The 26,943-nt window shown below is 62.4% G+C and overlaps 3 protein-coding genes across 3 annotated transcripts; all 3 read left to right on the plus strand.

The window, feature by feature from the left end:
• The first annotated feature begins 893 nt into the window (after positions 1 to 893).
• Positions 894 to 9,696, plus strand: LOC122209750 (mastin-like). Its single transcript, XM_042921905.1, has 11 exons — positions 894 to 1,026; positions 1,304 to 1,470; positions 3,075 to 3,135; positions 3,290 to 3,470; positions 3,629 to 3,903; positions 4,520 to 4,677; positions 7,120 to 7,180; positions 7,364 to 7,544; positions 7,784 to 8,049; positions 9,053 to 9,216; positions 9,313 to 9,696. Exons 2-11 carry the CDS (start codon positions 1,465 to 1,467, stop codon positions 9,475 to 9,477), a joined length of 1,518 nt encoding a protein of 505 aa, XP_042777839.1. The 5' UTR covers positions 894 to 1,026; positions 1,304 to 1,464; the 3' UTR covers positions 9,478 to 9,696.
• A 7,174-nt stretch (positions 9,697 to 16,870) lies between these two features.
• LOC122210169 (putative serine protease 29) lies at positions 16,871 to 19,195 on the plus strand. The gene is made up of 5 exons (XM_042922688.1): positions 16,871 to 16,931; positions 17,090 to 17,270; positions 17,400 to 17,665; positions 18,642 to 18,805; positions 18,894 to 19,195. Exons 1-5 carry the CDS (start codon positions 16,871 to 16,873, stop codon positions 19,056 to 19,058), a joined length of 837 nt encoding a protein of 278 aa, XP_042778622.1. The 3' UTR covers positions 19,059 to 19,195.
• A 3,058-nt stretch (positions 19,196 to 22,253) lies between these two features.
• LOC122210168 (serine protease 29-like) lies at positions 22,254 to 24,377 on the plus strand. Its single transcript, XM_042922687.1, has 6 exons — positions 22,254 to 22,332; positions 22,422 to 22,482; positions 22,665 to 22,845; positions 22,969 to 23,234; positions 23,721 to 23,887; positions 23,964 to 24,377. The coding sequence occupies exons 2-6, from the start codon at positions 22,422 to 22,424 to the stop codon at positions 24,126 to 24,128; spliced, it is 840 nt and encodes a 279-aa protein (XP_042778621.1). The 5' UTR covers positions 22,254 to 22,332; the 3' UTR covers positions 24,129 to 24,377.
• The last annotated feature ends 2,566 nt before the right edge of the window (positions 24,378 to 26,943 follow it).

Genomic DNA, 26,943 nt, shown 5'->3' on the forward strand with positions numbered 1-26,943 from the left:
GACACCGGCCAGAGTCAGTCTGACGGAGCCACTTGGGAGGACGCACGGGCCCACCACAGTCCTGATCTGTAGCAAGGGTGTCCCTCCCCGCCTTCCCTCCCCAGTAGGGCCCGGTACCGTTGGCCCTGTGTTGTCCTGGGGTACTTTTGGAAAATCTCATCAGAGGCCCTGAAAAGGCCCATTTGAGATTTACACGGGAATCACGTTGAATCTACAGGTGTTAAGGCCTCCATGACACGTCGCCCTTCTCTCCAAGGCCACGGCTCATGTCTCTACCGGTTCGGGGCTTTCCAGAAGTACATCCGAAGAGCTCACACGTGTTCCAAACGGAGCGCCCAGCGAATGAGTAAACGCCGTGTGGTCTGTGCAGGGGACTGTGATTCAGCCTCGAGAAGGGGGGATAGTGACGCTCGCTCCAACACAGATAAACCCCGAGGACCATATCGACATGCACCAGGCACACACCGGGGGACACGGGTCCCTGGAGCCATCACATCACAAGCACGGGAAGCAGATGGCAGGAGCCAGCGCGTCAGTTTTGTGAGATGAGGAAGTTCCAGACGTGGATGGTGGGGACGGGTGTATGCTGTGAATATATTTAGTGCCACGGAACAGCGTGCTCAAAACGTTTAAGGTGAATTTTACGTTATGTGTATTTTACCGTGACAAACACTTAGAGAAAAATCCTAATAATTTACTATGATGTACCTTTTTAGAATTACTTTTTAAGATTTTATTTATTTACTTACCTACTTATCTACTTACAGTGACAGAGCTCACACGAGCAGGGGAGGGGCAGAGAGGGAGAGAGCGAATTCCAAGCAGACTCCACACTCGGCCCAGAGCCCGACACGGGGCTCGATCCCAAGACCCTGGGATCGTGACCTGAGCCGAAATGGAGAGTCAGAGGCTCAACCGACTGAGGCACCCAGGCACCCCTCTTCGAGTGTGTTTTGATGAGTGGGTTTTTCAATGCTGACAAACTCCCAACTTGCCAAAAACGCTTTTCAACGAATCACGCTACAGGTGGTCTAGCATTTATCTGCCTGTAATACCTTTTTCCACCCTTTTCCCATTGACTTTTGCTTCTGTCTTGCAAACAGTGTATCACCTGGATGTGTGTGTTTTGATAGCCAATCCACCTTCAGAACTGGACTTTTGGCCACTAAGTTCTGTCCCTCTGTGTTTATTACGATCACTGATGTGCTCAGTCTGATTTCTACCACGTGAACGTATTATATTTTATATTGGTCCACTAGCCCCGTGTTTGTTCCTTCTTCTCCCTCCCTTCCCTGTCTTCTAGAACAGACGTATGCGGGAAGAGGAGATCGTGTCCGCGCCGTCTGCACCTCGTATCTCCGGCTCTCACTTTCCTGATTCCGTTGTGTTGATATCTGAACTGTTGATTCTGGGTTACTGTGGATACGGCTTCTCTCGGTCTTCGACACTATCTTTTTGAAAAGGATGGCGGTAACCTTTATCACGATATTTGATTTCTTTCGCTGAATATATCTCTTGCAACATTTTCCTTTACGAGTCTTATCTCAACTGTCGCAGAGAGTATCAAAGGTTTGAGATGCTGCGTTATCGAGGATATCCTTAGGTTGCCCTTGAAGGGCAGTTTGCTCGGTTCTAAATGATTTTTTTTTTCCTTGCCTTTAATGACACGCAGAATGGCGAGTGCGTGCGTGTGTCTCCGGCCTGGCCCCCGCCTCGTGGTCGGAGTGGGCAGGAGCACACAGAGGTGCCCACCATCACCCACGGCTTCCTCCAGGGCTGCCTGAGTCACATTTTCACACGGAAATCATCAGATGTGTCCCCTGGGGCTCAAAGTGGAACTATCCAGGCGGGAGGGTCTCCTCATAAGACACCTTCATCCGCAGGGAAGACCCTGCTTGCGTTTCTAGGCTCCGTGTCCGGCCGCACCTGTGGCTGGTCCCCCTGGGCACCTGCAGGCTCCAGGCCCAAGGCCTTTTCTGGGGTCTCCTGCCTCTTCTGGGTGGCCCTGCTGAAGGGAGCCGAGAGCCAGGGCCCGACAGATGACGAGAGTGGGCACCTCGCCCCCGTGCCCTCCCTGACCTGCCCCGGGGCTCCCCGGTGCCCCACACCATGCTCCGGCCCTGCCTGTCTACAGTCAGCCTGAGCAGAAAAGGACCAGGCCGCCGTCTCCTGCCCTGCGGTTGGGACTGGGGTTCCTCACCCCTTCTTCGGGGCTGCGTGGGCCTCTCAGCACCTCCCCATCTCTGTAGCTCAGCTGTGACGCAGCCTGGGCTGGGCCCGGGGCCCGGGGTCACTGCTTCATCGACTCTGGGGGCCTTGGGGAGTGGCTGAGGTCAGCGGAGCGTAGGCCTCCCGGAGGGTCTCCAACACAAGTTTCCCGGTGGCCTGGGGACCCGGGCCCCGACGCCCCTCACTTCCCCTTGCCTGGGTGAGCAGGGAGGCCCAGACGCTCCACGGAAGAGAGACCGAGTTGTTGGGAAGTACAAGCCCGGCTGGGGCACCGTCCGTGAATCGTAGATAGAGCGAAGGGATCCCCACAGGAGCACGACCGAACTGGTCCTGAGATGTCCCAGCCCAGCGGCACAGCTCGGAGCAAAGCCCCCTCACGCCCACTCATGGGGCAGCCTTATGTGTTTTTTCTCCCTCCTGGGGGCTGGAGGACCGGGGCCCAGGGGAGCAGGACCGCGGCCTAAGGGGTGACACCGAGGCTGAGGGCAGATGGCTTCAAGTTCATCTCTGTCTCAGCCTCAAATCACCTTCCTGAGACAGCAGCCGGGACGGGCCGTCTCTTCACGGAAGGTCTCACTCTCTTCAGACACCACATTTGTGACTGTGTCCTTCACGATGGGACCTGCCCTCACGGTGTGGCCCTGCCTGCTCTGCCTGGCTGGCAGAAGGTGGCAAGGCTGTGCCCTGTTTGGCCACAGAGTGTCCCCCCCCCCCCGGGGGAGGGCTGACCCACTCTGGTCACTTCCTGTGTTGTTAGGATAAATGGGGGCCAGGGAGGGACGCCCAGGGAAGGGGCCGCCGTGGAGAAAGCTGCATCTGAGCTCTTCCCCTCGGGTCCCCTGCAGATGCTGTGGCTACTGTTTCTGACTCTCCCCTTCCCGGGGGGCTCTGTGCCCGTGACCCCTGGTGAGTCCGGATCCCCTCCAATGTGCTCAGGGCTCCCAGAAGTAGCCCAGGGGTTGTGGGGACTGTCCCTTTGGGAAAAGCTTCCCTTGTCCCTTCCTGAACTCTGAGAAGGTCATTGTCTGGGCCCCTGATAGCCCCTCAACTTGTTCCGCAGCCCCCAGCCCGGGACGAGAGTCGGTGGGCATCGTGGGGGGCTGCGATGTCTCAGGCTGGAGGTATCCGTGGCAGGTCAGCCTGAGGTTCTACGACATGAGGCTTGGCCTGTGGCAGCACGAATGCGGGGGCTCCCTCATCCACCCCCAGTGGGTGCTGACTGCTGCCCACTGCGTTGAGCCGTGAGTCGTGCGTCACCATCCCCGTGGCTGGGTGCAAGCTGGGTGGGGGGTGTGCCATGTGCAGGGTCCTGCTGCTTTGGGCGGGCTTCCTGGGGCCCCCTCCCAGCTCTGCGTGCCCTCTGCCCCCCCTGAGAAGCCCTGGGCCCCTTCTCCCCCAGGGAGGACTTGGAGGCTTGTGCCTTCAGGGTCCAAGTCGGGCAGCTGAGACTCTATGACCATGACCAGCTGCACAAGGTGGCCGAGATCATCCGCCACCCCAAGTTCAACGCGAGCCTGTCCGCCTGGGGGGGCGCAGACATCGCCCTGCTGAGACTGGAGGCGCCCGTGATGCTCTCTGAGCATGTCAACCTGGTCTCCCTCCCGCCTGCCTCCCTACGGGTCCCCGCAAGGAAGATGTGCTGGGTGACCGGCTGGGGTGACATTGCGGACAACTGTAGGTATTGGGGAGACTAGCTGGGGAAGGATGGGGGGATGGGGTGGCTGGGCCTTTAAAGAGAGTGGCTCACTGCACGGGCCTTTTGGGATCCCCAGGGTCAGGTGGATGCCAGGGTTCTGGGCAGGAAGTTTCTGGAACAGACGTCAGGAACTGGACACTCGCCCCGGGGCAGGCGGTTCTGTGTTTGACTCCGGCCCCTGCCGTATCCGAGCTGGACTCCGGCCACCACAGTCGGAGGGCGCGCGGGGGCGGTCACGTCACGGGGGACGAACTCAGGCTCGCTGAGTTTGGGTGACCCACGAGGTGCGGGGCTCCTCTGTCGCTGAGGCGGAGTTTCCCCGCAGGAGCTGTGAGTCCCGCGGACGCTGGAGGGCTCTCCTGGGGCCTGTCCTCGGGCTCGGGGGCCCAGACTCCGGCGAGGGAGTCCTGCGTCCTGGAGCTGCATGGGCATCTGGACAGATGCCCGGGCACAGAGGGCGTGGGCTGTACCCGCGGGGGCTGGTGCTGGGCCCCGGGGTCAGGCCTGGCAGTGGGGGGCGGCCCAGCACACAGCGGGGTGTGCGCGCGGCCGGGAAGAAGGCGAGCCCGGTTCTGACGCGGCGCCTCCCCGCAGCGCCTCTGCCGCCCCCCTACCACCTGCAGGAGGTGGAGATCCCCGTGGTGGGGAACGAGGAGTGTAACCGCCACTATCAGAACGCTTCGGAGAGCAGCGATCAGGTCATCAAGGCCGACATGCTATGTGCGGGGAGTGAGGGCCGGGACTCCTGCCAGGTGAGGCTCCCGGCTGCCCTGGCCTCTTCCTCTGTCCCCTTCCCGCCGGTCCCTAGGCCGTGGGGACGCGGGGAGCCCGGGCTGAGGGCCTTGTCTCCCCGCAGCTGGACTCCGGGGGCCCCCTGGTGTGCCGCTGGAACTGCACCTGGCTCCAGGTGGGGATCGTGAGCTGGGACCACCAGTGCGGCCATCGCGACTTCCCCGGGGTGTACACGCGAGTGACGAGCTACGTGCCCTGGATCTGCCGGCACGTCCCTCTGTCCCCCGCACCCTAGAAGGGACAGACCCCCGAAGTCCCTTGTCTCAGCACCACGTTTCCCTGCGGGGTTGCGGGGAGCAGGGGAGCGGCTCCTCGAGGGGAGTCCAGCGTGGGAACAAGCCCAGGAATCACAGGGGACTGCTTGCGATTGGAGTCTCATTAAACGCTCTGGGAGAACCGCCCAAGGCCGTGTCTGTGCTTGACTGTGGTGCGTCTGCGGCTCAGAGCGGCGGGGGGGGGGGGGGGGGGGGGGGCGATGGCCAGGCCTGCCTGTTGGGGTCCCTGGCGCTGGCATCTGCAGGCCAGGCAGAGAGGAGAGGGGTGGCTCCCGGGGGCCCCGAAAGAATGTCAGGGGATGATGTGCTGCTTTCGGTGCCGGGGGCTTCAGTCCTAGATCTCTCTTCCTCCCTCCTCCCTCCCTCCGCTGGCACGAGGCTCGGGATCCAGCGGGAGGCCCTGGGGGGTCCTCCTCTGCCCCTCTGCTCCTTCAGAACGCCCTGCACTCCTGGACAGTGTTGGGCCCGTTCTACAGACCATTTCCTCCCTTTCTGGCACCAGATTCTTTCCTGGATTTTCAATGTCCCATCTGACAAATCAAAACGTCTCTTTCTTTCATTCTGATAATGTGTCCCGAAAGCCTCGGTCCCCTAAGGTCCTCCCTGCGGGGATGACATCAGGCCCCCAGGTTGCCCTGCGAGGACAGCTTCACCAGGAAAACGGGGGTCTCCTTTGGCGCCTCTGGATTTTCTGGCTGTGATGGTGACAGGACAGCTGTTCCCCGCCCCACACACCTGTCCCGTCAGGGTCCTGAATGCTCGGACCTACAGCAAGGAAGTCCCGCATCAGGGGCCCCCCAGGCTGTGCCCCGTCCTGTTCTGCACTGCTCCGCTCCAGAAACCTCAGCTCTGTCCCTCCCTGCCAACCCCAGCTGCCTTAAAAAACAAACAAACAAACAAACAAACAAACAAACACAAAACACCAAATAAACATGGAACTGAAACATTTTTAAAGAGCTCAGAGCTTTCATTTTCTGACTAATTCGTAGCTGACAAACCAGGACACGAGTGCCTGGAGAAGCCACCCAGACATCGGTGTCCATAAACGAGTTGGGGTCTCCCAGGCACCCTTCCCTGCACTGGGGACACGGGGGTCTTAAAAGGGACAGCCACCGGGTGTGTAGTAGGACCGTTCTGGGATCATCCATCAGATGGGGGCCCAGCGTCCAGCCCCTCCTGAGTTCGGGGGTCCCTTCTTAGGGGTCCCGGTGGGTGCTTCCCCATCCCCTCATAGTGGTTCGGCCATGTGACCGGGTGGAACCATGGCAGGGACCCAGCTGTGTCGGCAGCAGGGAGGCTGAGGGCGGACGAGGGCGTGGGTGGGAGGTTGGCTGCGGTGACAGGGTCGGGGGGCAGCCCCTCATGCCCAAGCGTCCCACCCTGCCCCCTAAGCCCAGGTTTCAGGGCCCAGCAGGGACCCACCAGGCTCCAGATGACTGGACCCTCCCCCAGCCACGGCACCCTTGTCCCGCAAACCTCCACCAGACCCCGGTGCTGAGACTGGGGAGCCTTGTCCTGTGCTGGCCCAGCGTGTGTCCAGTCCTGGGAAGAGGGAGGAGGCCTCCACGAAGGTCGTACCGGGTCCCCATGGAGGTCGCTGCACCCATGGCCCTCGCCGGCTGGGGCCAGGTTACAGGACCTCCTGTGGGGCTGCCTGGGGAGCTGGTGGTCCCGCGAGGGGTGGGAGGGCAGGTGTGGACCCAGGGCCTGGGCCTGCAGAACGAGGCTCCACCCTTACCCTTTGGATCTGTGCCCCCAGGACGGGCCTTTCCTGACCCTGGGCACCTACTATCACCCCAGGAGGCCCGATTCACCCCCAGATGGGCCTGTGTCCACTCTGGCTGCTGGGTTCCCAGCGCCTGGCCCTGGGCCAGCAACAGTGGGTTCTCTGCAGGTGCTGGTACCCTGACCACTAGTTGGGGGGGGGGGGGCCCTGCCCCCAGGTTCCCTGCTCTTGGCCCACCCACTTCCTGGGCTTGCAGGATAAAGGGGCTCTGAGGCCCCAGGGGCAGAAGGGAGAGGCCTCAGAAGGGTGAGGACATAGCCCAGACCCCTGCCCTCTCTATCCCAGACGTGGGGAACCTGGCCCTGGTGTCCTGACTCCAGCCGCCCCCTCTCCCCCCACAGATGCTGTGGCTGCTGTTCGTGACCCTCCCCTGCCTGGGGGGCTCTGTGCCCGTGACCCCTGGTGAGTGCCTACCCCATGCAGTGCTCCCGTCATCCTGGAACCCATCGGTGACCTCGGGCCTGCACTGACCTGGAGTGGGACAGGGTGGTGACCTTTGGGAGACACTAAGTGTGGGAGGCTGTGCTTAGCCCCAGGCGGCAGCAGCCTCTGGGTCCCTGACGGCTCCCCACTGCGCTTCCCCAGGGCCTGGCCTGGGGCCCGAGCTGGTGGGCACCGACGGGGACCATGACATCCCTGCCGGGAAGTGGCCATGGCAGGTCAGCCTGAGGGTCTTCAACGAAGAGTGTGACCGGTGGCAGCACGAATGTGGCGGCTCCCTCGTCCACCCCCAGTGGGTGCTGACCGCGGCCCACTGCGTTGGACTGTGGGTGACTCTGGCCGCCCCCTTGGCAGGGGAGGGGGCGGGAGGGGAGCAGGCAGAGGGCCGGGGCGGTGTGAGGGGACAGTGTCCTGGGCCAGGAGACTCTGGGTCTGGGTGGCTCTGGGGGCGTCAGGGGGAGCCTTCAGGCTCTGAGCCCCTGGAGACAGTCCTGCTGGGGGGGGGGGTGACCAGGTGCCCGCCCCCACCCGGCTTCCTGGAGAAGCTCCTGGTCTCTCTCCCAGGGAGCCACAGAAATACAGGGTCCAAATGGGGCAGCTGAGACTCTATGACCACGACCAGCTGCACAACGTGACCGAGATCATCCGCCACCCCAAGTTCAATGTGAGCCTGTCTGCCTGGGGGGGCGCGGACATCGCCCTGCTGAGACTGGAGGCACCCGTGATGCTGTCCCAGCACGTGAACCCCGTCAGCCTTGCTCCTGACTCACTGGTGCTCAGCCCCGGAACAAAGTGCTGGGTGACCGGCTGGGGCACCTTTGGGGCCCACGGTAAGACCGGGGGGGGGGGGGCTGCTCAGAGGAGGGACAAGGCAGAGGACACGGGGGTGAGGTGGGGACCGCATGGCCCACGGCCTTGGTCGGTGGGGGGACATGCCCGGCACAGATGGGCCGGCCGGACTACTGGCCACCCACCCCCGGCCCGGCCTCAGGAGGCATCTGAGAACGTCCTTGTTTAAACTTGGACAACAGCCTACGGGCGAGGGGTCACTGCTCCTGCAGCTGGGAACCCAGGGACTCGGGACTCGTCCTGCTGGGAGGGGTTCACTGCTGTGCTTCCCGGGGAGACCACCTTCCCTTGCTTCCCTCCCTGCCCGTTTCCCCAGGCTGTTTGCACACGGGAGGTTAAGACGGGGAAACTGAGGCCGGGGTGAAGGAGGCCCCGGGCTCAGGATCACATGATGGTCCTGGGAGGGGCTCCCTCGCCACCCTGGCTCGTGTCACTGGCCTGCTGCGGGGGGTGGGGGGGGACCCGCAGGCTGAGAGTGAGGGTGTGGCTTCCTCCGGCACCACCCCGATCGGCGACCAGCAAACACGCCAGGGAACCGCGTGGCTCCCGGACCCCAAAGATCCCTCAAAACCCAGCTCTTTCTGGGGTCTGGCTGTGAGCGAACTTTCTGGGCCCCCAGCCCCTGGCGTGGCCCCGCTCTGTTGACGCGCCAGAATGTCGAGGCTTGGCCTCTTGGTTGTGAGTAAAGTAGCAAAGTCTTCAAAACCCCCACCGTGTGACCGCCAGTCGGGACAGGGACCTCAGTGTGGCTCGTTGGTTTCTGCAAGGCCTTTCTCTCATGTACCCAAGCCTGGCCTCTGATTTCATGGAGCGGCTTTTGGATACACGACAACGAATTGGCCATGATTCCCGTCCTTTTTTCCATCAAAGCGATGGTGTGACGCGTGACTCCGAGAGGAGGGACCCAGGGGAGCGTGGCCTGGCACCCGGGGGGGGGGGCGTGAGCCCCTGGAGCCGCCCTCTCTCACCCAGCCCCTCCCGCAGCCCTGCCATCCCCAGCCCACCGCCTGCAGGAGGCGGAGGTCCCCATCGTGGAGAACCAGGTCTGCGAGAAGATCTACCGCCAGGGGTCACCTGCTGGAGGCCACGGCAGTGTCATCAAGAAGGACATGCTGTGTGCAGGGAGGAGGGGAAGGGGTTCCCGCCAGGTGAGACTCGGGCCCGCCCCTGCCCTCCGTTTCAGGGCTTCTGGGTGTTGCAGTGGGGCGCCCTGCGGCCGACTGACCTGTGAGCCCCCCTTACAGGGTGATGCGGGGGGCCCCCTGGTCTGTTTCTGGCTGGACATGTGGATCCAAGTGGGAGTGCTGAGCTGGGGCATGGCCTCCGGGCACATCGACTATCCTGCGGTCTACACCCGCGTGATGACCTACTCATCCTGGATCTACCAGCACGTCCCCCTGTGGCCTTGATGGGCCTGTGTGGCCGAGGAGCCAGCCACCCCTGCCACCTCCCCCATTCGGCACCACCGTCTCCCAGGTGCCCTGTCCCCTCGGTGCCCTGTCCTTCTCTGACTTTGGGGCCCAAGAGGCAGAGGAGGGGCTGGGAAGCTGGTGTCTCCTTGACAGCGGGCATGTTGGGTAAGAAGCGTCAGGGACCTCCCTCCTCCCCCCTGTCTGCTGTCCTATTAAACTGTGTGCAAAGCAGCCTCCAGGATTTCTGCATGTACTTGACCGCGGTGGGGAGGGGGTACTTCCTGGTGGAAGTTCCAAGGCTCTGAAAGCTTCAGGAACAACCTGGACCAATTGTATCTGCTGGCAGGGCGAGTGGCTGAGCCGGGGAGGCCCCGTGGTTACTGCCGTGCCCTGGGTGGGGTCTGTTTCCAGGAGGCCACATTCTAGACCCCTCCCGCGGCTCGGCCTCCCTCCCCAGCCTCGTCCCCCCAATCCTCAGGGATGAGACCAATGTCCCCTCCCGGCACTCCTTACCCTGCATTACCTCATGGTCCCTAACTGCACCATCGAACCCAGCCTCCCCTGGGGGCCAGACACCAAGAAAAGCGAGAGGTGGTCCCACGCCGGCATCTGTCCTTCCCTACAACAGTGGGGATTCACTCCAGCTCCTGCAGGATGGCCTGCACCCTGTCTGCCAGTGTGGGGCCCAGGAGCCCGCCGGCCATGTGGGGCCACGTACGCATCACTAAGAGTGAATTACGTGAAAACTCACATCCTCAGTCTCACTATGTCATAGTGGGCACAGAGACACAGTCCATTGTTGTGGAAAGTTCCAGTGATCAATGCTGTTCGAATTTCAGAAAGTTGACTGTGGCCAACAGGATCCATAGGTGGAGGCGGGACGAGAGCTCACCTCTCTGGCTGGGTTCCTGCCCGGTTCCTGACAGTGCAGCTCCTTCCCTGTCCCAGTCTCTCTGCTCTGTCCTCCTTCCAACATCTGACTCCTCTGCTCCCCCCACCCCCACAGGGTCCTCAGTCGCTTCCACCCTGGTGGGTGCTGCTTCTTCCTCCCTTACACTAAGAAGAAGAGAAATGGAAACTTCTCTGAGTGAGGGTGTGGTTAGGAACAGAAGGGTCCGGGGCCAAGTCTCAGTTTTGTTTCGTTAAACTGTTAGCAAAGCAAGACAGAACGTGACCAATGACTTCTTGGGTGTGGGTACGGCTGGGGCGGCCCAGTGGCCCTGGGACTTCCTGATGGCTCCATCTGCTCTGGGGCTTGGGTTGGCGAGGTTGTTGCTCCATGCCAAAAAGTGGTGGGGTGGTGGGGGTAGTGGGGGTAGAAGGATGGATGGACTGGCAAGAGGGAGGGAGGATGTTCTCAGCGATACTCCACTCTTGGGCCGCTGTTCTCAGCCCACCCTCTGCTAGAAGGCCAGCCTCATCTCAAAATTCCAACCATCTATCATCCATCCACCTACCCACTCATCCATCCTTCCATCCTCTCATCCATCCACTCATCTATCCACTCATCCATTCATCCAACCATCCTTCCATCCACTCATCTATCCACTCATCCATCCATCCATCCATCCATCCATCCATCCATCCACCCACTCATCCATCCTTCCATCCTCTCATCCATCCACTCATCTATCCACTCATCTATCCATTCAACCATCCATCCATCCTTCCATCCTCTTATCCATCCACTCATCTATCCACTCATCTATCCATTCAACCATCCATCCATCCTTCCATCCTCTTATCCATCCACTCATCTATCCACTCATCTATCCATTCAACCATCCATCCATCCTTCCATCCTCTTATCCATCCACTCATCTATCCATTCATCTATCCATTCAACCATCCATCCATCCTTCCATCCACTCATCCTTGCATCCACTCATCAATCCACCCACTCATCTACCCACCCACTCACTCATCCATCCATCCATCCATGCATCCATCCACTCATCCATGCATCCATCTATCCATGCATCCATCTATCCATCCGCCCATCCACCCACCCACTCACTTATCCATCCTGGAATGCTATATGGCAGAGCCTGGACTGGATATGGAAAATCCAGATATGAATAGAACATGACATCTGCTTTCCTCAGTCTTTGAGTCTGCCAGGAGACCACCTTTTAAGCAAATAATGAGTACAGGGTGCTGCATATAAGTGACACCCCAGAGGAAGATATGGTGGCCATGCTAAGGAGAACCTGAGCAAGCCTTCCGCAGGTGTTGCTTGCGGAACAACAAGGAGGAGATGCTTGACTGGCTCTCCAAGGACAGGAAGGGTGTCCCTTGGTGGACACGGTAAGGAAGGCTCCCCTCAGGCAAACGCAGGAGGGCAGGGACCGGTCCGGGTCACCGGCAGGTGCGCACCTGGGGCGTCAGCTTGAGGCAGCATCCGTGAGGCACGTGGGTTGAGGGAAAGTAGGTGCTGAGAAAGAAATGCCAGGAATTTTGGTGGAGCCTATTTGTGGATGTATTTTCACCCGAACGCCATTTCAAAGTGACCCCGAGAGCCTTGTCAGGTGCATGTGACTACGCCTCCCTGGTCCCCACCCTGACTTGTGAGGACGATCCTGGAGTGTGACCCCTCTCGGGCTGCCTGCCAGGGGGCATGGGGGGGTTTGGCACCGCAGCGTGGGATGGGTGCCTGAGCCCACCTGGGACCTGGAGCGGAGCCAAGAGGCTGCCGGGGGCGTGGGGAAGGCCACCAGCGCTGTCCGCTTACTACTGTCCTGTCACCCAGCCCTCTGCCCTGGGCATCGAGGTGCCGGCCTGTGACCCCGGGCCTGTGCGGGGCTCTACTGTGACCATCACTGCCCGCAGCCCAGCTGCCTTTGGGCCCCTCGGCCGTGTCTCCCCTCCTGCCCGCTCCGTAGCCCGCACTGTTCCTCCTCCTGGAGCCCCGGGCGCCTCCACCAGGTTCGCAGCCGTGACTGGCTAGTGCCTGTGCTCGCCGGCATCAGCCTGGTGGGCACCTGGGGCTCCGTGTGGAACGGGCTGCCCAGCAGTGGGAGGGCCGAGCCGCCTGTCCGGGGGGGCACCTCCCAATGTCTCGTTCAGTTTCCAGAGAAGAAACCTTCAGGTGCTCCCCCTGGCTTCAGGACAGGGCCGGGGACAGGAGGCTGGTGTCCCTGCCCCAGGGGCCTCCCAGGACCGCCCTCCGCACGTGCGTGTCCCTGGGGTGCCAGGCCGGGGAGGGCCCCAGGCCTCCGTCAGCGCCCTCGGGAAACGCCGAGCTTGGGTTCTGCTCTCTGAGCTCATTTCCCTCGCCTTATGTTAGAAAACAGGAACGGACCGGGTTGTCATCTTAGACGCGTTTGTCCTTATATCAAGGGACAGACACAATTGGAAATTTAAAAATACACTTCCAAAGAGCTCTCGGGTCAAAGAAACGTCCGAACGGAGAGTACAAGCTGTTCAAGACCAACAAGAGGAAAATGCCGCCTGCCGATGTCGCGGGGATAGACGCGGAGCGTGTCTGCGGGACAAGAGCGGGCCAGCCCCGAGTTTGGGGAAAACGGGACAATCCAGAATGCCACGTTCACGTGAGGAAGTAAAACAACAGCTGACGTAGCCCAAAGAAAACATAAACGATACAATAAAGGACAATGTAACTAAAAGAAGTGATTCAGAATAAGTAAAAGAGGGGCTTCTGGGGGGGGGGGCTCAGTCCGTTAAGCGTCTGACTTCAGCTCCGCTCGTGATCTCACAGTTCGTGGGTTCGAGCCCTGCATCAGGCTCTGTGCCAACAGCTCAGAACCTGGAGCCTGCTTTGAATTCTGTGTCTCCCTCTCTCTCTGTTCCTCCCCTGCTCTTTCTCTCTCATAAAAATAAATAAAAACTAAAAAAAAAAAAAAAAAGAGCGAGAGAGAGAGAGAGAGAGCCTGAACAGAACTGTAATCGTTGAAGCATTTCACGTGGGCAGTTGAAAATCGACCCAGACACAAAGTACAAATTAAAACACCAGCCTTGCATGGTTTCTCGAGAGAATTACACTAAATCTTGTAGGACCAGATGGTCCCCACTGAACACACCCTTCCAGGGAACAGAAGAAGGAGGAAAGAACAGAGCTGGGTACATAGAATAAAGGAGATTTCCGGGCCAAGTTCAATTATGAACGTCGATTCAAAATCCAAAATAGAACATCATCATCTGATGCCAACGGTGTATTTTAAAAACTGCAATAACACCGATGAGCATCTGAACCCGGATGGTTTAACACCTGAAAAATCTACCGGCGCAATTTTACCACATTAACCGAGTAGAGATAGATGAACGGCCTTGTCAACGCTACAGATAAGGAAAACACGTATGATTCTCTTGGTTGAGAAATTCAACCACCCTTTGTGATAAAACTCTTACCAAACTTGGGCCAAGGGGGACTCTGTCCATCCGATAAGGGGGAATCTCGCCAGCGGTAATAACCATCGCTGCGGGTGCGTGGGCTCCTTGGGAGCATCCGGGGGTCACCTGCAACTGGGCCCCACGTGCAGAGGGCAGGGAGAGACTGAAGGAGGAGGCAGGCCACTCCAGCTGGGCGGGTGGCGGGGTCAACAAGCAAACGGGCCTTACCTACAAGACGTGTCCTGGGCTGCGGCACCCGCCCGCCAGAGCTTAAAGGCTGATGTCGGGCTCAGCCGTGTACCCTGTGCAGGTGTTTAAAGTATCACATCACTACCTCGGAGCAGCCCCTGGGAGTGACGAGGCAAGTGGAACCCACATTCCGAGGACAGGGGAGGGGGCGAGGAGCCTCCCGCCGCCCAGATCCAGCCGTGTCCCTGGCTTCCGTGGTTCCGAGGGGCTCGCTGGGGGAACGCGCCGCCCGCCGCCCGCCTCGCCGTCTCTGCCCCTCTGTGCCCTGGCGATGGGTCCGGGAGGATGAGGGAGACAGGCGGTGGCCACCCTCTCACGGGCACCAGCAGGACGCACGCCCACAACCGTCGACCGTTAACTCGAGGTCCCTCCCGGCAGGAGACGTGTGGGCGCCTCACCTTGCCCGCAGCCCCCTGCCCCCCGCCCAGTTCCAGGGTCCCTTCCGGCTGGAAATTCATTTTCGGTGGGGAGCGCACCTGCTGGCCGCACACACTTAATGTGAACAAACAGGAAGCGTTGCTGGTGTTGGCCTCAGAGCCTGTGCCACTTTCCCGGGCTGCAGCTCAGAGCGCGCTCACGTGGCAGGTGACCCTCTGGAGGTCTGGGGCCAGAAGTGGAACTGCCCCGAGCGTGGCAGGAAGGCTCCCTCCTGGGCATCTGGGGCTCGTGGCCGCCACCCTCCAGCCCTGTCTCCACTGTCGCCGGGCGCCTCCTCTCCCGCGCCCCCTGTCCCAAACCTCCCCCCTCCCTTGTCCTTTCCGGCCGCCGGTCACAGGATGTAGGGTCCACCCTGAATCCAAGATGATCTCACCTCAAGATCCTCAGTTCAGTTACGTCTGCAAAGACTCAGCTTCCAGTGAGGTCACGTTCACAGGTACCCAGGGTTAGGATGTGAACACTATTCAACCCACCATCCTGCCACGTGGCCCCAGGTTTATTTCTCTTTCTCCTCCAGTCGTACGTCCTGTGGGAGCCCTTCCGGCCAGGACGCTGAGCTGGCCAACTTCCCCAGCCCGGTCTGGGTGAAAATGCCCAATTTCCTCAGACCTCGCCCCGACTCCAGGTAGGCACAGAGCAAAGACAAAAGACGGATCTAGGCTTCTCCCATCCCGTGAGGACCAATATCACAGCCTCTGCACAGGACCAGCTCAGGCCACCCCTTCCCGGAACTCACCTGCACCCGGGGCTCCTCCTGCCGTCCCAGGCGTCCAGGCGTCCAGGTGCCCAGGCGTCCAGGCTTCCGGGCTTCCAGGTGCCCAGGTGTCCGGGAGTCCCAGGCATCCAGGAGGCCACAGGCCCCGTGTCTGGTGACCATAGCCCATGGCCGCTCCCGGTGGACCGTGTTCCCGCATCTTGCTCTCTGTATACGCGTGGCCTTTATCCTGATTGGCTGCTGCCGCGCCTTCCCGGAGGGCAGCAGGTCTGGTCCGGAGTCTCAGGGCACGTTCTGCGCCCCAGCCTGATACACTGCATGCTCCGCACCGCCTCCTCCTGTGGCCACGGCCCCAGGGGTCTGTGAGAACCAAGCCTCCAGGCCTGTTTTCCCCGTGTGCCCCCCTGAGGTTTCTCTCGTCGGGGCACAGGGGCTCCTGTAGCCGCGGGTCCAGCCTCCCTGCCTGCCTCCTCCCCCACGGGACCCTGTGCCCGCGGGAGGATCTGCGGGGAGCACCGCCGGGGCTTCCCAGGGAGACCCGCTCCTCAGGGAGAGGCTCACACACACGCATGTTAGCACACGCTCCTGCACGCATGCGCGCACACAAACACACGCACGCTCGCGCACGCAGGCACGCTTACACGCGCGCGCGCGCACGTCCGTGAGAGCGCGCACAGGCACGCGCGCGCGCGCTCACATGCACGCACGCTCACACATGCGCGCACGCGTGCTCACACACGTTAACACACACACATGCTCACACACATACACATACAGGCCCGCACACACACACACACACACACACACGTACACACTACAATCCCCATGGAAAGTAAGACTCCTGTTCCAGAGAGATGTCCTAGCCTCCCTCCCTGCGGCGACCTGAACCCCAGGTGTGGCTGGGCAGCAAGGGGGGCACGGGTGGTGGGGTCTGTCTTCGGGAGATGCAGTCCCCAGCTGTCTGCGATCCCACCGCCATCCCCACTCTCCCTGCCTGAAGCCGCAGTTTGGTGGACAGTGAGAAGGGGTTCCTGGCCCCGGGGTAGGACTGTGCTCCGGTGGGTGACCCGGCTGGGCCCTGAGCTGCTGTGATGGCCGCTGGGCCGCCGCTTCTGCGCCCGCCGAGGACACCTGAGTGCCAGGCCTCCGGGACTGGCCACCAGCATGGCCGAGCCTGGGCCACGGCCACATCCACCTGGACATGGGGCACGAGGGCTGATGGCCCTGCGCCTCGGGGGGCGTCGTGGGGTCTGGGCCTCCGCGCCGGAAAAGCCCCGTAGTCTGACACCTAAAAATGTCACCAGACTCGTGCAACGGCCCGGTTGAGACGTGCAGGCATGGCAGTCGCCCAGTTGGTCTCTCCCAGGAGCTGCGCAGGCCCAGCGGGGGGGATGCAGGGGGCGAGAGGTGGGGATGGGGCCCCGCCTACCACCTGAGGTGGTGGGGTGTGTCTGACCAGACCCCACCCACTTCCTTCCAAAGGAAGATAAAGGGACTCCCAGGGAGGGCTGGGGAGGAGGGCTTTGCGACCATCCATCCAGGTGAGGAGGCTGAGGTCGGACACTCCGGGCTGGCTTTCCAGACCCTGGGGGCTGGCCCTGGTCATCTCACGCGGGCCCTCCCCTCCTTCCCCTGCAGATGCTCTGGCTGCTGTTCCTGTCCCTCCCCTGCCTGGGGGCCTCTGTGCCCGAAATCCCAGGTGAGTCCTAACCCGGCACAGTGCCCTCCCCGCCCCAGCCCCCAGCCCTGCGCCCCAGCCCGCCAACCCTCTGACCTATGTGAAGACGGCCCAGAAGTCACCTGGGGTCTGTGGGACCGCGCAGCCGCATCCCCGACCCCTGCCCATTGTTCCCCCAGCGCCTGCCCCCGAGAGGGAGTTGGTGGGCATCGTGGGGGGTCACAGTGCCCCCCAGGGGAAGTGGCCGTGGCAGGTCAGCCTGAGAGTCTACCTTTACCGCTGGGCCTCCTGGGTGCACATCTGCGGGGGCTCCCTCGTCCACCCCCAGTGGGTGCTGACCGCGGCCCACTGCATCGACCGGTGAGTCCCGCTGCGGGCCCAACCCCCCCACACTGGATGGGGGGCGGGGGAAGGGGGCCGACGCAGAGACTGGGGCTCCCTCGGGGTCGTGCCCCTGACCAAGCGGGGCCTGGGGTCCGCCTCCCCCAGGAAAGACGCCGACCCGTCAGCCTACCGGATCCACGCCGGCAACGTGTATCTGTACGGGGGCAGGACGCTGTTGAACGTGAGCCGCGTCATCGTCCACCCCAACTACATCACCGCCTTTCTGGGGTTTGACCTGGCCCTGCTGAAGCTGGCCACCCCCGTGAGAATGTCCAGCAGGACTCGGCCGGTCACCCTGCCCCTGCAGAGCCTGGATTTCAGCCTAGAGGACGAGTGTTGGCTGACAGGCTGGGGCAGGGGCTTCTACTTCGGTGAGAATGCCTGGGGGGAGGGGAGCCGGCAAGTTCCAGATCTTTCCTGCCGTCTGGGTCTGGGTTGGGCTGCGGGTGGGGGGGAAGGTTCAGGAGTCAGGAATACACGGGGAAGAAGGAAACTCCCTTTCCAGCCACCTGTCTCCCAGGTGCGGGTGGGCATGTGGCCACGTGGGCCCTGTGACTTTGGTTTTGTGTGAAGGAACCGGGCCTGACGGGTCAAAGAATCTGCCGGATGCAACAGTGAGCCCAGGGCGCCCGGACCCAAACCTGCTCCTCTCAGACTCCCGTGGTTTTCAGACAGCGGAATGACGTTGGAGGTGTGGGTCCGCGATAACGAAGGACCCGGGTGCCTGGCGTATTGGTGTCCCGGGGCCACTGTATAAAGGACCGCACACAGGGGGACTTCAAATGACAGAAATTTATTCTCTCACAGTCTGGGGGCCAGAGTCCAAAATGGAACTGTTGGCAGGGATGGTTCCTTCCAGAAGCCTTAGCAGGGGAGCCCTCCTTGCCTCCCCCTGCTTCCGGCTCATCCTCAGCTGTGCCCACCCCCCTCTGGTCTCTTCACCCGCCTTCTCTGAGGCTCAAATCCCCCTGCCTGTCCTTGCGTGGGGACGCCAGCCACTGGACTTAGGGCCCACCCTGCATCCAGTGCGACCTCATTTCCGCTTGATTACGTCCACAAAGACTATTCCCACGTAAGGTCAAATTCTGAAGGTCGGGGTGAGCGTGAGTTTTTGGGGGACACTCTTCAACCTACTGTGTGTTTATGGAATCTGAGCCCATTCGTGACAGCGGGAGGAGTCGGCAGAAGTGGCCCGGGCCCACAGTCTGGGGCTCCTCTCTGCGTCCAGCCCTGGCGGTGTGGGCAGCGCCGACTGGTCTGTGGCAATGACGGGGAGGGTGGGGGGTGGGGGAAGAGGGGACAGCCGCCTCCGCGCCTCCATTTCCCGACTTCTCCTTTCCACCCCAGAGCCGCTGAGCCCCCCCTACCGCCTGCAGCAGGTGCAAATCCCACTGGAAGAGGAGGGGGCCTGTGAGCAAGGTTACCGGAGGTTCCTGCACACCAGAGCCAATGGCAAGGTCATCCCGGAGGACATGCTGTGTGCCGGCACTCAGGGCCGCGGTCCCTGCATGGTGAGGCGCTCGGGCCGCGGGTCTCCTCCCGGCCTCACCTCCCCCCCGCCCCCACGACGTGCCGCGTGACCGCCCCCTCTCCTCGCAGGGGGACTCCGGGGGCCCCCTGGTCTGCAAGAAGAAAGGCACGTGGGTCCAGGTGGGCGTGGTCAGCTGGGGCATCGGCTGCTCCATGTACGAGCTGCCCGCCGTCTTCACAAACGTCCAGAGCCACGTGGACTGGATCCGACAGCAGCTGCGGAGGCGCCGGTGAGCCCAGGCTGCAGGTCGACGCAGGACGGCGCTTCTTCCGCCGCGTCACCTCCCCAGAGCGAGCCTTCCGCGCCACTCCCCTCCCCTCCCTGCGGCTTCAGCCCTCCGCTCTCCTGCCCCTCCCTCGGCCCCATCCTTCCCCACCAGTGGGGACGGGCAGGGTGGAGGCCCCGACGGGGCTGGTGTGCTTGTCTCATTAAACCGTCTCGGTAAACAGGCTGGTGGTCGAGTGGTCTTTGAGGTGGGTGTGGCTGCAGAGCTGGGGGGCCCGGCCGTCCTGTCTGGGATCCCAGAGTGCTGGCGGGGGCTCGGGCAGGCGGAGGATGGGGGTCCGAGACTCTCCCCCAACCCCGGGCGGCCATCCCCTGTGCCATCCTGTCCGCAGCGCACTCCGTCCTAAAGGAGGGTGTTTGCGAGTCTGCAGAGGGCGGAATCATCCTTGGGATCTCATTCATTCATCCCAGCAATGTCGGGGGGGGGGGGCACCGCCCGGGGTTACAGGGGAACCGACCTTGCCTTCCTCCACCTTGGGGTCCGGAGGGGGGTAGATGTGCAGCAAGGACTTGAAATGCAGCAAGGAGGGCCACATGGCCACATAAAGATGCCCGGCGGTGACAGACTTGGGGACACGACAGCGCACGCGCGGGGGGAGGGTTGGGGCCGCAGTCACTGGAGACTCCGGCCAAGAGCTGGCACTCGCCAACTCGTCATTGTTGTCACAGCAAACGATTGGAAGCCACCTAAATGTCTGTCCACGGAGAATTGTTTCCGTAAGTTACCCTAGACCCACACAGCCAAGGGTGGCGGATCATGAAAAATGATGTCTTTGTCTCCAGATGGGCGGGGCTGAAGGGGACGCCTGCCCAGCGGGATCCTGGTGGCCCCTCTGGCCGACACGCGCCCGTGTGTGGGAGTGACCGTGGGCGCGTGGGCGGCCACAGTGGCCACTGTGAGCAGGAGGTCAGCCAGGCTGTCTACTTTCCGATGATTTTTTGTAGCCTGCGTCTTTTACATTATTTTCGTAATTAAAAACAAAGGTACTCTCACGTTGGAGGAAAATGAAGCTTCCTTGTTTTTAGAAGCCACGTCAAAGTGGGTTTTAGGCTCCTATAGCTGGTGGCATGTCGAGGGGTCCATCAAAATGGCCCTGGGCAACCGTCTTCCCATCCTGGAAGGGCAGGGTCCTCGTCACGAGGGACGCCGGGCTTCGCTGCGTGAGGCCGGATTTGATCCCCCGAAGCGACACTCTCAGTGAGGGCTCCCGGAACAGGCGCGAGGGCCTCCAGGTTTCACCAAAGCCGGGTCACTCGTGTTCGTTGCTACTCTCCACCAGTTTGTGCCCAAGCACCGGCCCGCCAGCGGGGCCGCGGAAGAAACGTGGCGCTGAAGGGCCTTCCCCCTCCAGGTTCTCTCTGAGACGCCGGTGCCCATGCCAGGACCCTCTGCCCGGTCTTTTGCCCAACGAGGGGCTTTTGCAATCAGTCTGGGCAGCCACATCCTTTACCCCACGATATCCCTGAACCAGGCGTCTTGTCCACGGTCCTGGACTCGACCTTGTGGCCTTGGTGTTGACGGTTACGCGGCCCCTGGCCGCGCAGCCCCCCATCCTTCCTCTGCTTCCATCGCTGAGCCTTCTCTTGGTGGTCTGGTCCCGACCGTATCAAAGCGACCAGGTGTCCCACCCCCACGGCCTGGTCGCTTAGCTGCCGGAGCCAGGATGGCCAAGGGACAGTGGGCTGAGGCCCGTCTCCTGGAGATGAGGGGCCCGGTCCTCACGACTGGCGCAGAAAGCCACACGGTTGGCGTTCGTTCGCGGCCCGGGGGTCACCCCTCATGCTGTGGTGGGTGTCCCCGGGGTGGGCACTGGGCCAGAGGCAGGAGGGTGTGAGGAGGGGCAGTCCTGTCCCCTCGAGAGCACCCTCCTTCCAGGCCTCCCTTGCCGGCCGATTTCCCTCTGGGACCCATGTTCTCCCTCTCCTCTGCCCAGACGCTGGAGGCCACGCTTTCTCCGACGGGCTCTGGGTGGCCGGCCTCGGGGGCTGGGCTGCTCGGACTCCTGTTCGCTCACATCCAGCCGTGCTTAGTGTGGGGCTGTCCAGGATGGCGGACCCAGACTTCCCCACCCCAGCATGCCTCCTGGGGTCCCCTGGGCTCACTGTGTGCACTCCGTTGCCCTGTGCCCACGTGCCCTGGACAAGCAGGTCTGGGCTGGGCCCCCCGGCTCAGGGCTGCTATCGTGGACCTCTTACCTTCTGTCCCCACTTGGAGGTGGCTCCAGGTCAAGGTGTGCCACCTTCCTGGTCACCACCCCAAGGTTCCTGGGGCACGAATCACCGTCACCACCGACCATAGAGGCTCTTCTGAGCTTGGAGCTCAGGGTCCAGGAGCTCTGACAAGGGCTGAGGAAGGAGAGACACGGCTTACTCCCGATGAGGAAGGGGGGCCAGGGGCAGGGGCTGTGAAGCCGGGTTTGTCCACTCAGGATGGGGCGGAAGCCAGGGGACAGGGGCACTGCGCCACGTGCGGGGGTCCCTCAGTGGCCCTGATGGCCGGGCCAACGTGGGGGAAGAGACGTGACTGCACTGGCCGGAAGCAGGGCAGGGTGGGTGGACAGCGCCCCAGGCCAGGCCTGCCACGGGCTCTGAGGCCTCTGGTGCTCAGACATGTCATGAGAAGCACAGTCAGCCGGGTGTGGGCGGCCAGGGTGGGAGTCTGGCCTCCCGGGTGTGTGATGGGGAACCGGCTCCCCACCCCCCTGAACACACTCTGCTGATGCTCGGCGGCCTTCTCAGAGGAGCAAAGGCCTCCCTCCTTCTGGAAGTGCCCAAAGTAGGAATGGTGGCCAGGGCGGGGCGTCCTGGGCCCTGGGAGTCCGCCCGCCCTGGGGGAGAAGGTCTGCCCGCTGCGTCACCACATGCCTGAGGCCTGGGGACCCGTGCTCTGAGCTGGGTGTGACGAGGGGTGCCTCCCCGGCCTCCGGGGAGGCAGGAGCCTGCCTTGGGGCGTGCGGGGATCTTCCTCTTTTGGAGACACTGGTGGGGGCCAGTCCGCGTGGCTGAGGGCGGCCAAGTCTCAGGTGGGGCGTGGGCCGGGGACGGCGTATCCAGGTGGCAGCCGCCCCCAGCCTCAGCCTGACACCCGGCTGCCTTTCTTCCCCAACCTCCACCCCCCCCCCCCAAATGGAGCACTGCCCAAGTTGTCCGCCCACTTCCTGTGGCCAAAAGATAAAGGACCTTGGGGGCCCCCCAGAGCAGAGATCCGTGGAGCCTGGCAAGGTAGGGGCACTGTCCCCACTCACACAGCTGCAGAGGCCCCTGGCCCCCTCCGGCCCTGAGCTGTCCCTCCGTGCCCTCTCTCTTCGCAGATGCTGTGGCTGTTGCTTCTGACCCCCTTCTTCTCGGGGACCTGCGTCGTGGGGAGCCCAGGTGAGTCCTGACCCCACGGGGGTCCTCCCTTCCCAGAGGCTCCTGTAACCTTGTCTCCAGTTCCAGTCGCTGGGGGGTCTTGGGGCTGCCTGTCCGTGCCCTCGGGGGAGGCCTAGGTAGGGACGGGGCTCGGCCCCGGGCCCCGAGGCCCGGTCTCCCTCCCCCCTCATGTTGCTTCCCAGCCTCCTTCCCTGGAAACGAGCTGGTGGGCATCGTCGGGGGCCACAATGCCCCCCAGGGGAAGTGGCCGTGGCAGGTCAGCCTGAAAATCTACGATTATGACTGGGCCTCCTGGGTGCACATCTGCGGGGGCTCCCTCATCCACCCCCAGTGGGTGCTGACCGCTGCCCACTGCATCGACCGGTGAGTTCCGCTCGCTGCCATCCACCTCTGGGTGAATCAGGAGGTGTGGGAATCCGGGCTCCAGGCGGGGCAGAGGGGGCCGCCCTGGAAGGACCTGCCTCCGTGGCTTCTTTGCAACCCCAGGAAGGACGCCGACCCGGCAGCCTACCGCATCCATGCCGGGGACGTGTACCTCTACGGGGGGAGGACGCTGCTGAATGTGACCCGCGTCATCGTCCACCCCGACTACATCAACGCCCAACTGGGTGCAGACGTGGCCCTGCTCCAGCTGTCACACTCTATGAGATGCACGGCTAACGTCAGGCCTGTCAAGCTCCCGTCGGCCCTGCTTGAAGTCACCCCAGAGGACGAGTGCTGGGTGACCGGCTGGGGCACCGTCATGGTGCACCGTGTGTACGGGGTGGGGGTTGGGAGGGGTTCGGGGCCCCGCGAGGCATTTCCTGACCTGGCCACACGGAGAAGTCCTGGCGGGTGGGCGTCTGCAGGTTCTGGAAAGGAATCGCCTTCCGACACCCTCCCCCACCCACCCCGTGTGCGCCCCAATCGGGAGATCCGACCCCAGAGGCTGGAGGGTCCCTGAAGCACAACTGAGCTCGGGACCCAACACTGTGACGAGGAAATTCATATTCTTAGTTTTTTTTCCAACTTATAGGAAGATATTGGGGGGGCGGGAAGAAACCCTCACCCCCCCCCCCCCATTTTCTTTCCGGTCCTTCCAACTAAAGTCAGAATCCACCTTCCGGGTCTTAGGAATTTAGAGGGAGATGGGAACCCTGCACCCTGGGGTGCCCACGGTAGCGATCCGGGCGGGAACGCAGGCTCGCGGCCGACAGCGGGGGGCCACGCTCCAGCCTCCGGTCACGTCTCTCCCCCAGAGTTGCTGCCTCCGCCCTACCGTCTGCAGCAGGTGGCGGTGAGCGTGGTGGAGAACGCCGTCTGTGACCAGCAGTACCATGACGCCACCAGCCACCACTTGGCGGGCAGGAAGATCATCCAGGACGACATGCTGTGTGCGGGGACCGAGGGCCGGGACTCCTGCCAGGTGAGTCCCAGACCATCCCGGCCCCCACCCCGCGCTGGAGGCCAGCCGGGGCTCAGTGCTCTCTCTCCTTCCTCAGGGCGATTCCGGAGGCCCTCTGGTGTGCAAGATGACGGGTGCTTGGCACTTGGTGGGAGTGGTCAGCTGGGGCGAAAGCTGTGCCCTGAGAAACCGTCCCGGCGTCTACGCTCGCGTCCAGACGTACGTGCCCTGGATCACGCGGCAAATCGGGAGGGGCCTCTGACCAGGGCCTGCTGGCCGTCTGCCCGGCTGGGCCCGGAGGAGTGACGCCTTCCTCCCCCCAGAGCCTGCTGCTTCAGCCTCTGCGCCCCCGTCCCTGGCCTGGGCTCCGCCTTCCTTCTGGCCTCCTCAGTGTCCGGGACTTCCCTGACTGCTGGGGGAAGGAGCAAGAAGATGCCAGGGGGCGGGCGGGAAGTCCCTGGGCCCCAGGGTGCCTCGCTGTGCTGCCTGTCAAATTAAAGAGCTTGAGGAATGACCAGAGTGTGGTCAGTCTCTGTGGAGTGGGCTCTCCGTGGGAGCGTGTCGGCCAGCCCCGAGGTACAGGGGGCCGTGCTGGGGCTGGTGTCTTACCAGGCTTGCCAAGGGAGAGTGAGGTTCTCAGGGTTGGCTCCACTCTGTGGCCACAGCCGCCAGCTCTGTCCTGCACCAGAGGTCACCACGTGGTTCCAACCTTGCATCCTTCCCTCCTTCCATCCCCCCATCCTTCCAACCATCCATCTGTCCATCCCACTTCTCTTGTAAGGCAAGGTCTCTTCTGGGAATTAACCAGTTGCCACACAAAAGTGACCTGGATATGATGCCAATTTGTCCTCCCCTTTAGGGACGTGCTTGCCCATCTGGGTACCTTCAGATGAGGGTCTTCGCTGGCTCCCCAGGGGGAGTTGGGTATGAGCTCCAGGTTGGGAGCTCCTGGTTGGGTATGAGCTCAAGGTGCTTGGCAGCACCCAGAGAGAAATGCCTCGTAGGCAGTCAGGTGAGGGGCTAGAGGCCACGGTGCCCCAGGGCCATGATGTGTGTGTGCTGCAGGGTTAGGGGTGCCCTGAGCCCATGTGCCTGGCCAGGGTGGGTCAGGGAGGGCCCATTCACCTGCTGTGCAGGCGGGAGGAGGGAGGTGGGAGGAGGGAGGAGCTGAGGGGCAGGCTCCGTGGCAGGCCCCACCTGCTCCTTCTGGGCACCTGCAGCTATGGCTGTCCCCACCATTTGTGCCCCGTGGATCCTGCCCCATGGACTAAGTGGCCAGCTCTGGGCCGCACAGGCCACAGCAGGACCAGGGCGGCCCCAGGTGGCCTGTCTGTAAACCCACGTTTGTTTTTCCTCGTCACCCGACAGGGGTGGGGATGGGTGTCCCCCACCTCCAGGAAGCCCTCCCCGGTTCCCGGGGGGCACACTGGCTCGTCTCCTCTGTCCTCCAGGAGTCGGGTCTTCGGGGCCGTCCCGGAGGGTCCCAGCTCGAGGCCCAGAGTGAGCCAGGAGACAGTCAGGCCCTCGTGACAGGCGTCTGTGCCAGCCCACGCCGCCCACGTCCCTGCCCCCGTGCCCGCTCGGGGTCCCGTGGTCTTCACCGCAGATCAGATGGGCACAGCCCCCAGCTGCCCAGCTCAGAGCAGGCACTTCCTAAGTGTCTGCCGTGTGGCCAGGGCCTGATGACAGAGCTGATTAGGGGCCCTGGGAGGGGGCTGGACTTGTCTGCACCCGGCCCCGGCTTGAGACAGAAACTCTGAGGGCCATCTGTGCCCCCCCACCAATGTCTCTGGACACGGTGCCGTTTCTGCCCCCTATTTGACAGGAGAGCAAACTGAGGCACAGGGAGGGGGGGTCCTGTCCCTAGGTGCCTTCCTTCTCTGGCCCCGGGGATGCCCTCCCAGCCTGCTGGGGCCTCTGGTTGCCCAGGGGACATGGGTCACGTGGGCCCACGTGGTGGCCTCCGCAGGGGGAACCCTCCTCCTTGCCTCCACACCCACACTACCACTGACTCGTCTCTGGCTGCCCTCGGCCCTGACCTTTCCTGGTCTCGGCTGTGTGGGTTTGGTTTCCAGGCACACGGGAACCCCCCACCCCTGCCCCGCCCGAGGTGCGATTCATCTCTGATCTGCAGCTCTGGGCATGAAGGAGCCTAGTCCCGTCTTTCCACCCTCACCCTGACCCCTCGGAGCCTTTCCTTGCCTTTCCTTGCTAGACGCGCCTCCCTCCACACCTCATCTGGCTCGAGGCCTACTCAGGCCTCAGAAAGTTCTAGAACTCATCACCCCAACAACGGACAGTGACAACTCCTGGGTGGGATGAGGGAAGGTGGAGGGAGGACGGATTTCTTGGTTGTTTCTTTTTTTTATCTTAACACGTCCATATCCGCCAAGAGTTTCCAGGGGGCACGTACTACACTTGTCATAAAAATAACTTCCGGGTTAAGAAGAAGGTGCGGCCTCCCTGCCCCCCTGTGGCGAGGTCTCATGTCACATGGCGGCCGAGGGGGTCTGATGGGCAGAACCGGGGCCCGGTCTCCCGATGCCCCTCTGGCCCTCGCCCTCGCTGGGCCCCTTCCCTGAGGGCTCGACACGCACCAGGGGAAGGTCCCGCCTCGGTTCTTCCACAGCCCCCCTCGATGTGAGGTCAGTTCTAGAAGGAGTAGAGCGCACGTGTGTGAACAATCGAGAAATCTTCAGTCTACACGCACAAACACCTCCGACTGCGAAAATGTTATGCCCAGAATTCGTGATCCCCAAAGACCACCAGGGAGCCGAGTCCGATGCAAAAGCAAAGAGCCTTTATTCGAGCTAGCTCGAGCTCAGTCCCCTACCTGCACGGACGCAGCAGTGAGATACCAGGGAGAGAGAGCGAGTTTCAAAAGGACAAAGGTTTTACTGGGGCCTAGGGGCAGTTGGTGAGGTAATGGCTGTGGCCTCAGCCGATTGGTTGGGGAAGGGTCCGGGTCCTGTGAGGCAGGTGAGCTGGAGGTTACTCAAGGGGAGGAGGCGTGGTCAAGGTGAAGGACACAGAACAAGATGGAGTTGGTCGGCGTAGGCCCTTTCATTCCTCCCTTG

Source organism: Panthera leo, chromosome E3, assembly GCF_018350215.1.
Source record: "Panthera leo isolate Ple1 chromosome E3, P.leo_Ple1_pat1.1, whole genome shotgun sequence".
Taxonomy (NCBI): Eukaryota; Metazoa; Chordata; class Mammalia; order Carnivora; family Felidae; genus Panthera; species Panthera leo.

Coding starts and splice junctions, on each gene's coding strand:
- LOC122209750 (XM_042921905.1), top strand. Junction 3,471..3,628: donor GCTGCCCACTGCGTTGAGCC/GTGAGTCGTGCG, acceptor CTTCTCCCCCAG/GGAGGACTTGGAGGCTTGTG. Junction 7,181..7,363: donor CTCTGTGCCCGTGACCCCTG/GTGAGTGCCTAC, acceptor GCGCTTCCCCAG/GGCCTGGCCTGGGGCCCGAG.
- LOC122210169 (XM_042922688.1), top strand. CDS start 16,871: ATGCTCTGGCTGCTGTTCCTGTCCCTCCCCTGCCTGGGGGCCTCTGTG. Junction 16,932..17,089: donor CTCTGTGCCCGAAATCCCAG/GTGAGTCCTAAC, acceptor TTGTTCCCCCAG/CGCCTGCCCCCGAGAGGGAG. Junction 17,271..17,399: donor GCGGCCCACTGCATCGACCG/GTGAGTCCCGCT, acceptor CGCCTCCCCCAG/GAAAGACGCCGACCCGTCAG.
- LOC122210168 (XM_042922687.1), top strand. CDS start 22,422: ATGCTGTGGCTGTTGCTTCTGACCCCCTTCTTCTCGGGGACCTGCGTC. Junction 22,846..22,968: donor GCTGCCCACTGCATCGACCG/GTGAGTTCCGCT, acceptor TTGCAACCCCAG/GAAGGACGCCGACCCGGCAG. Junction 23,235..23,720: donor GGGCACCGTCATGGTGCACC/GTGTGTACGGGG, acceptor TCTCTCCCCCAG/AGTTGCTGCCTCCGCCCTAC.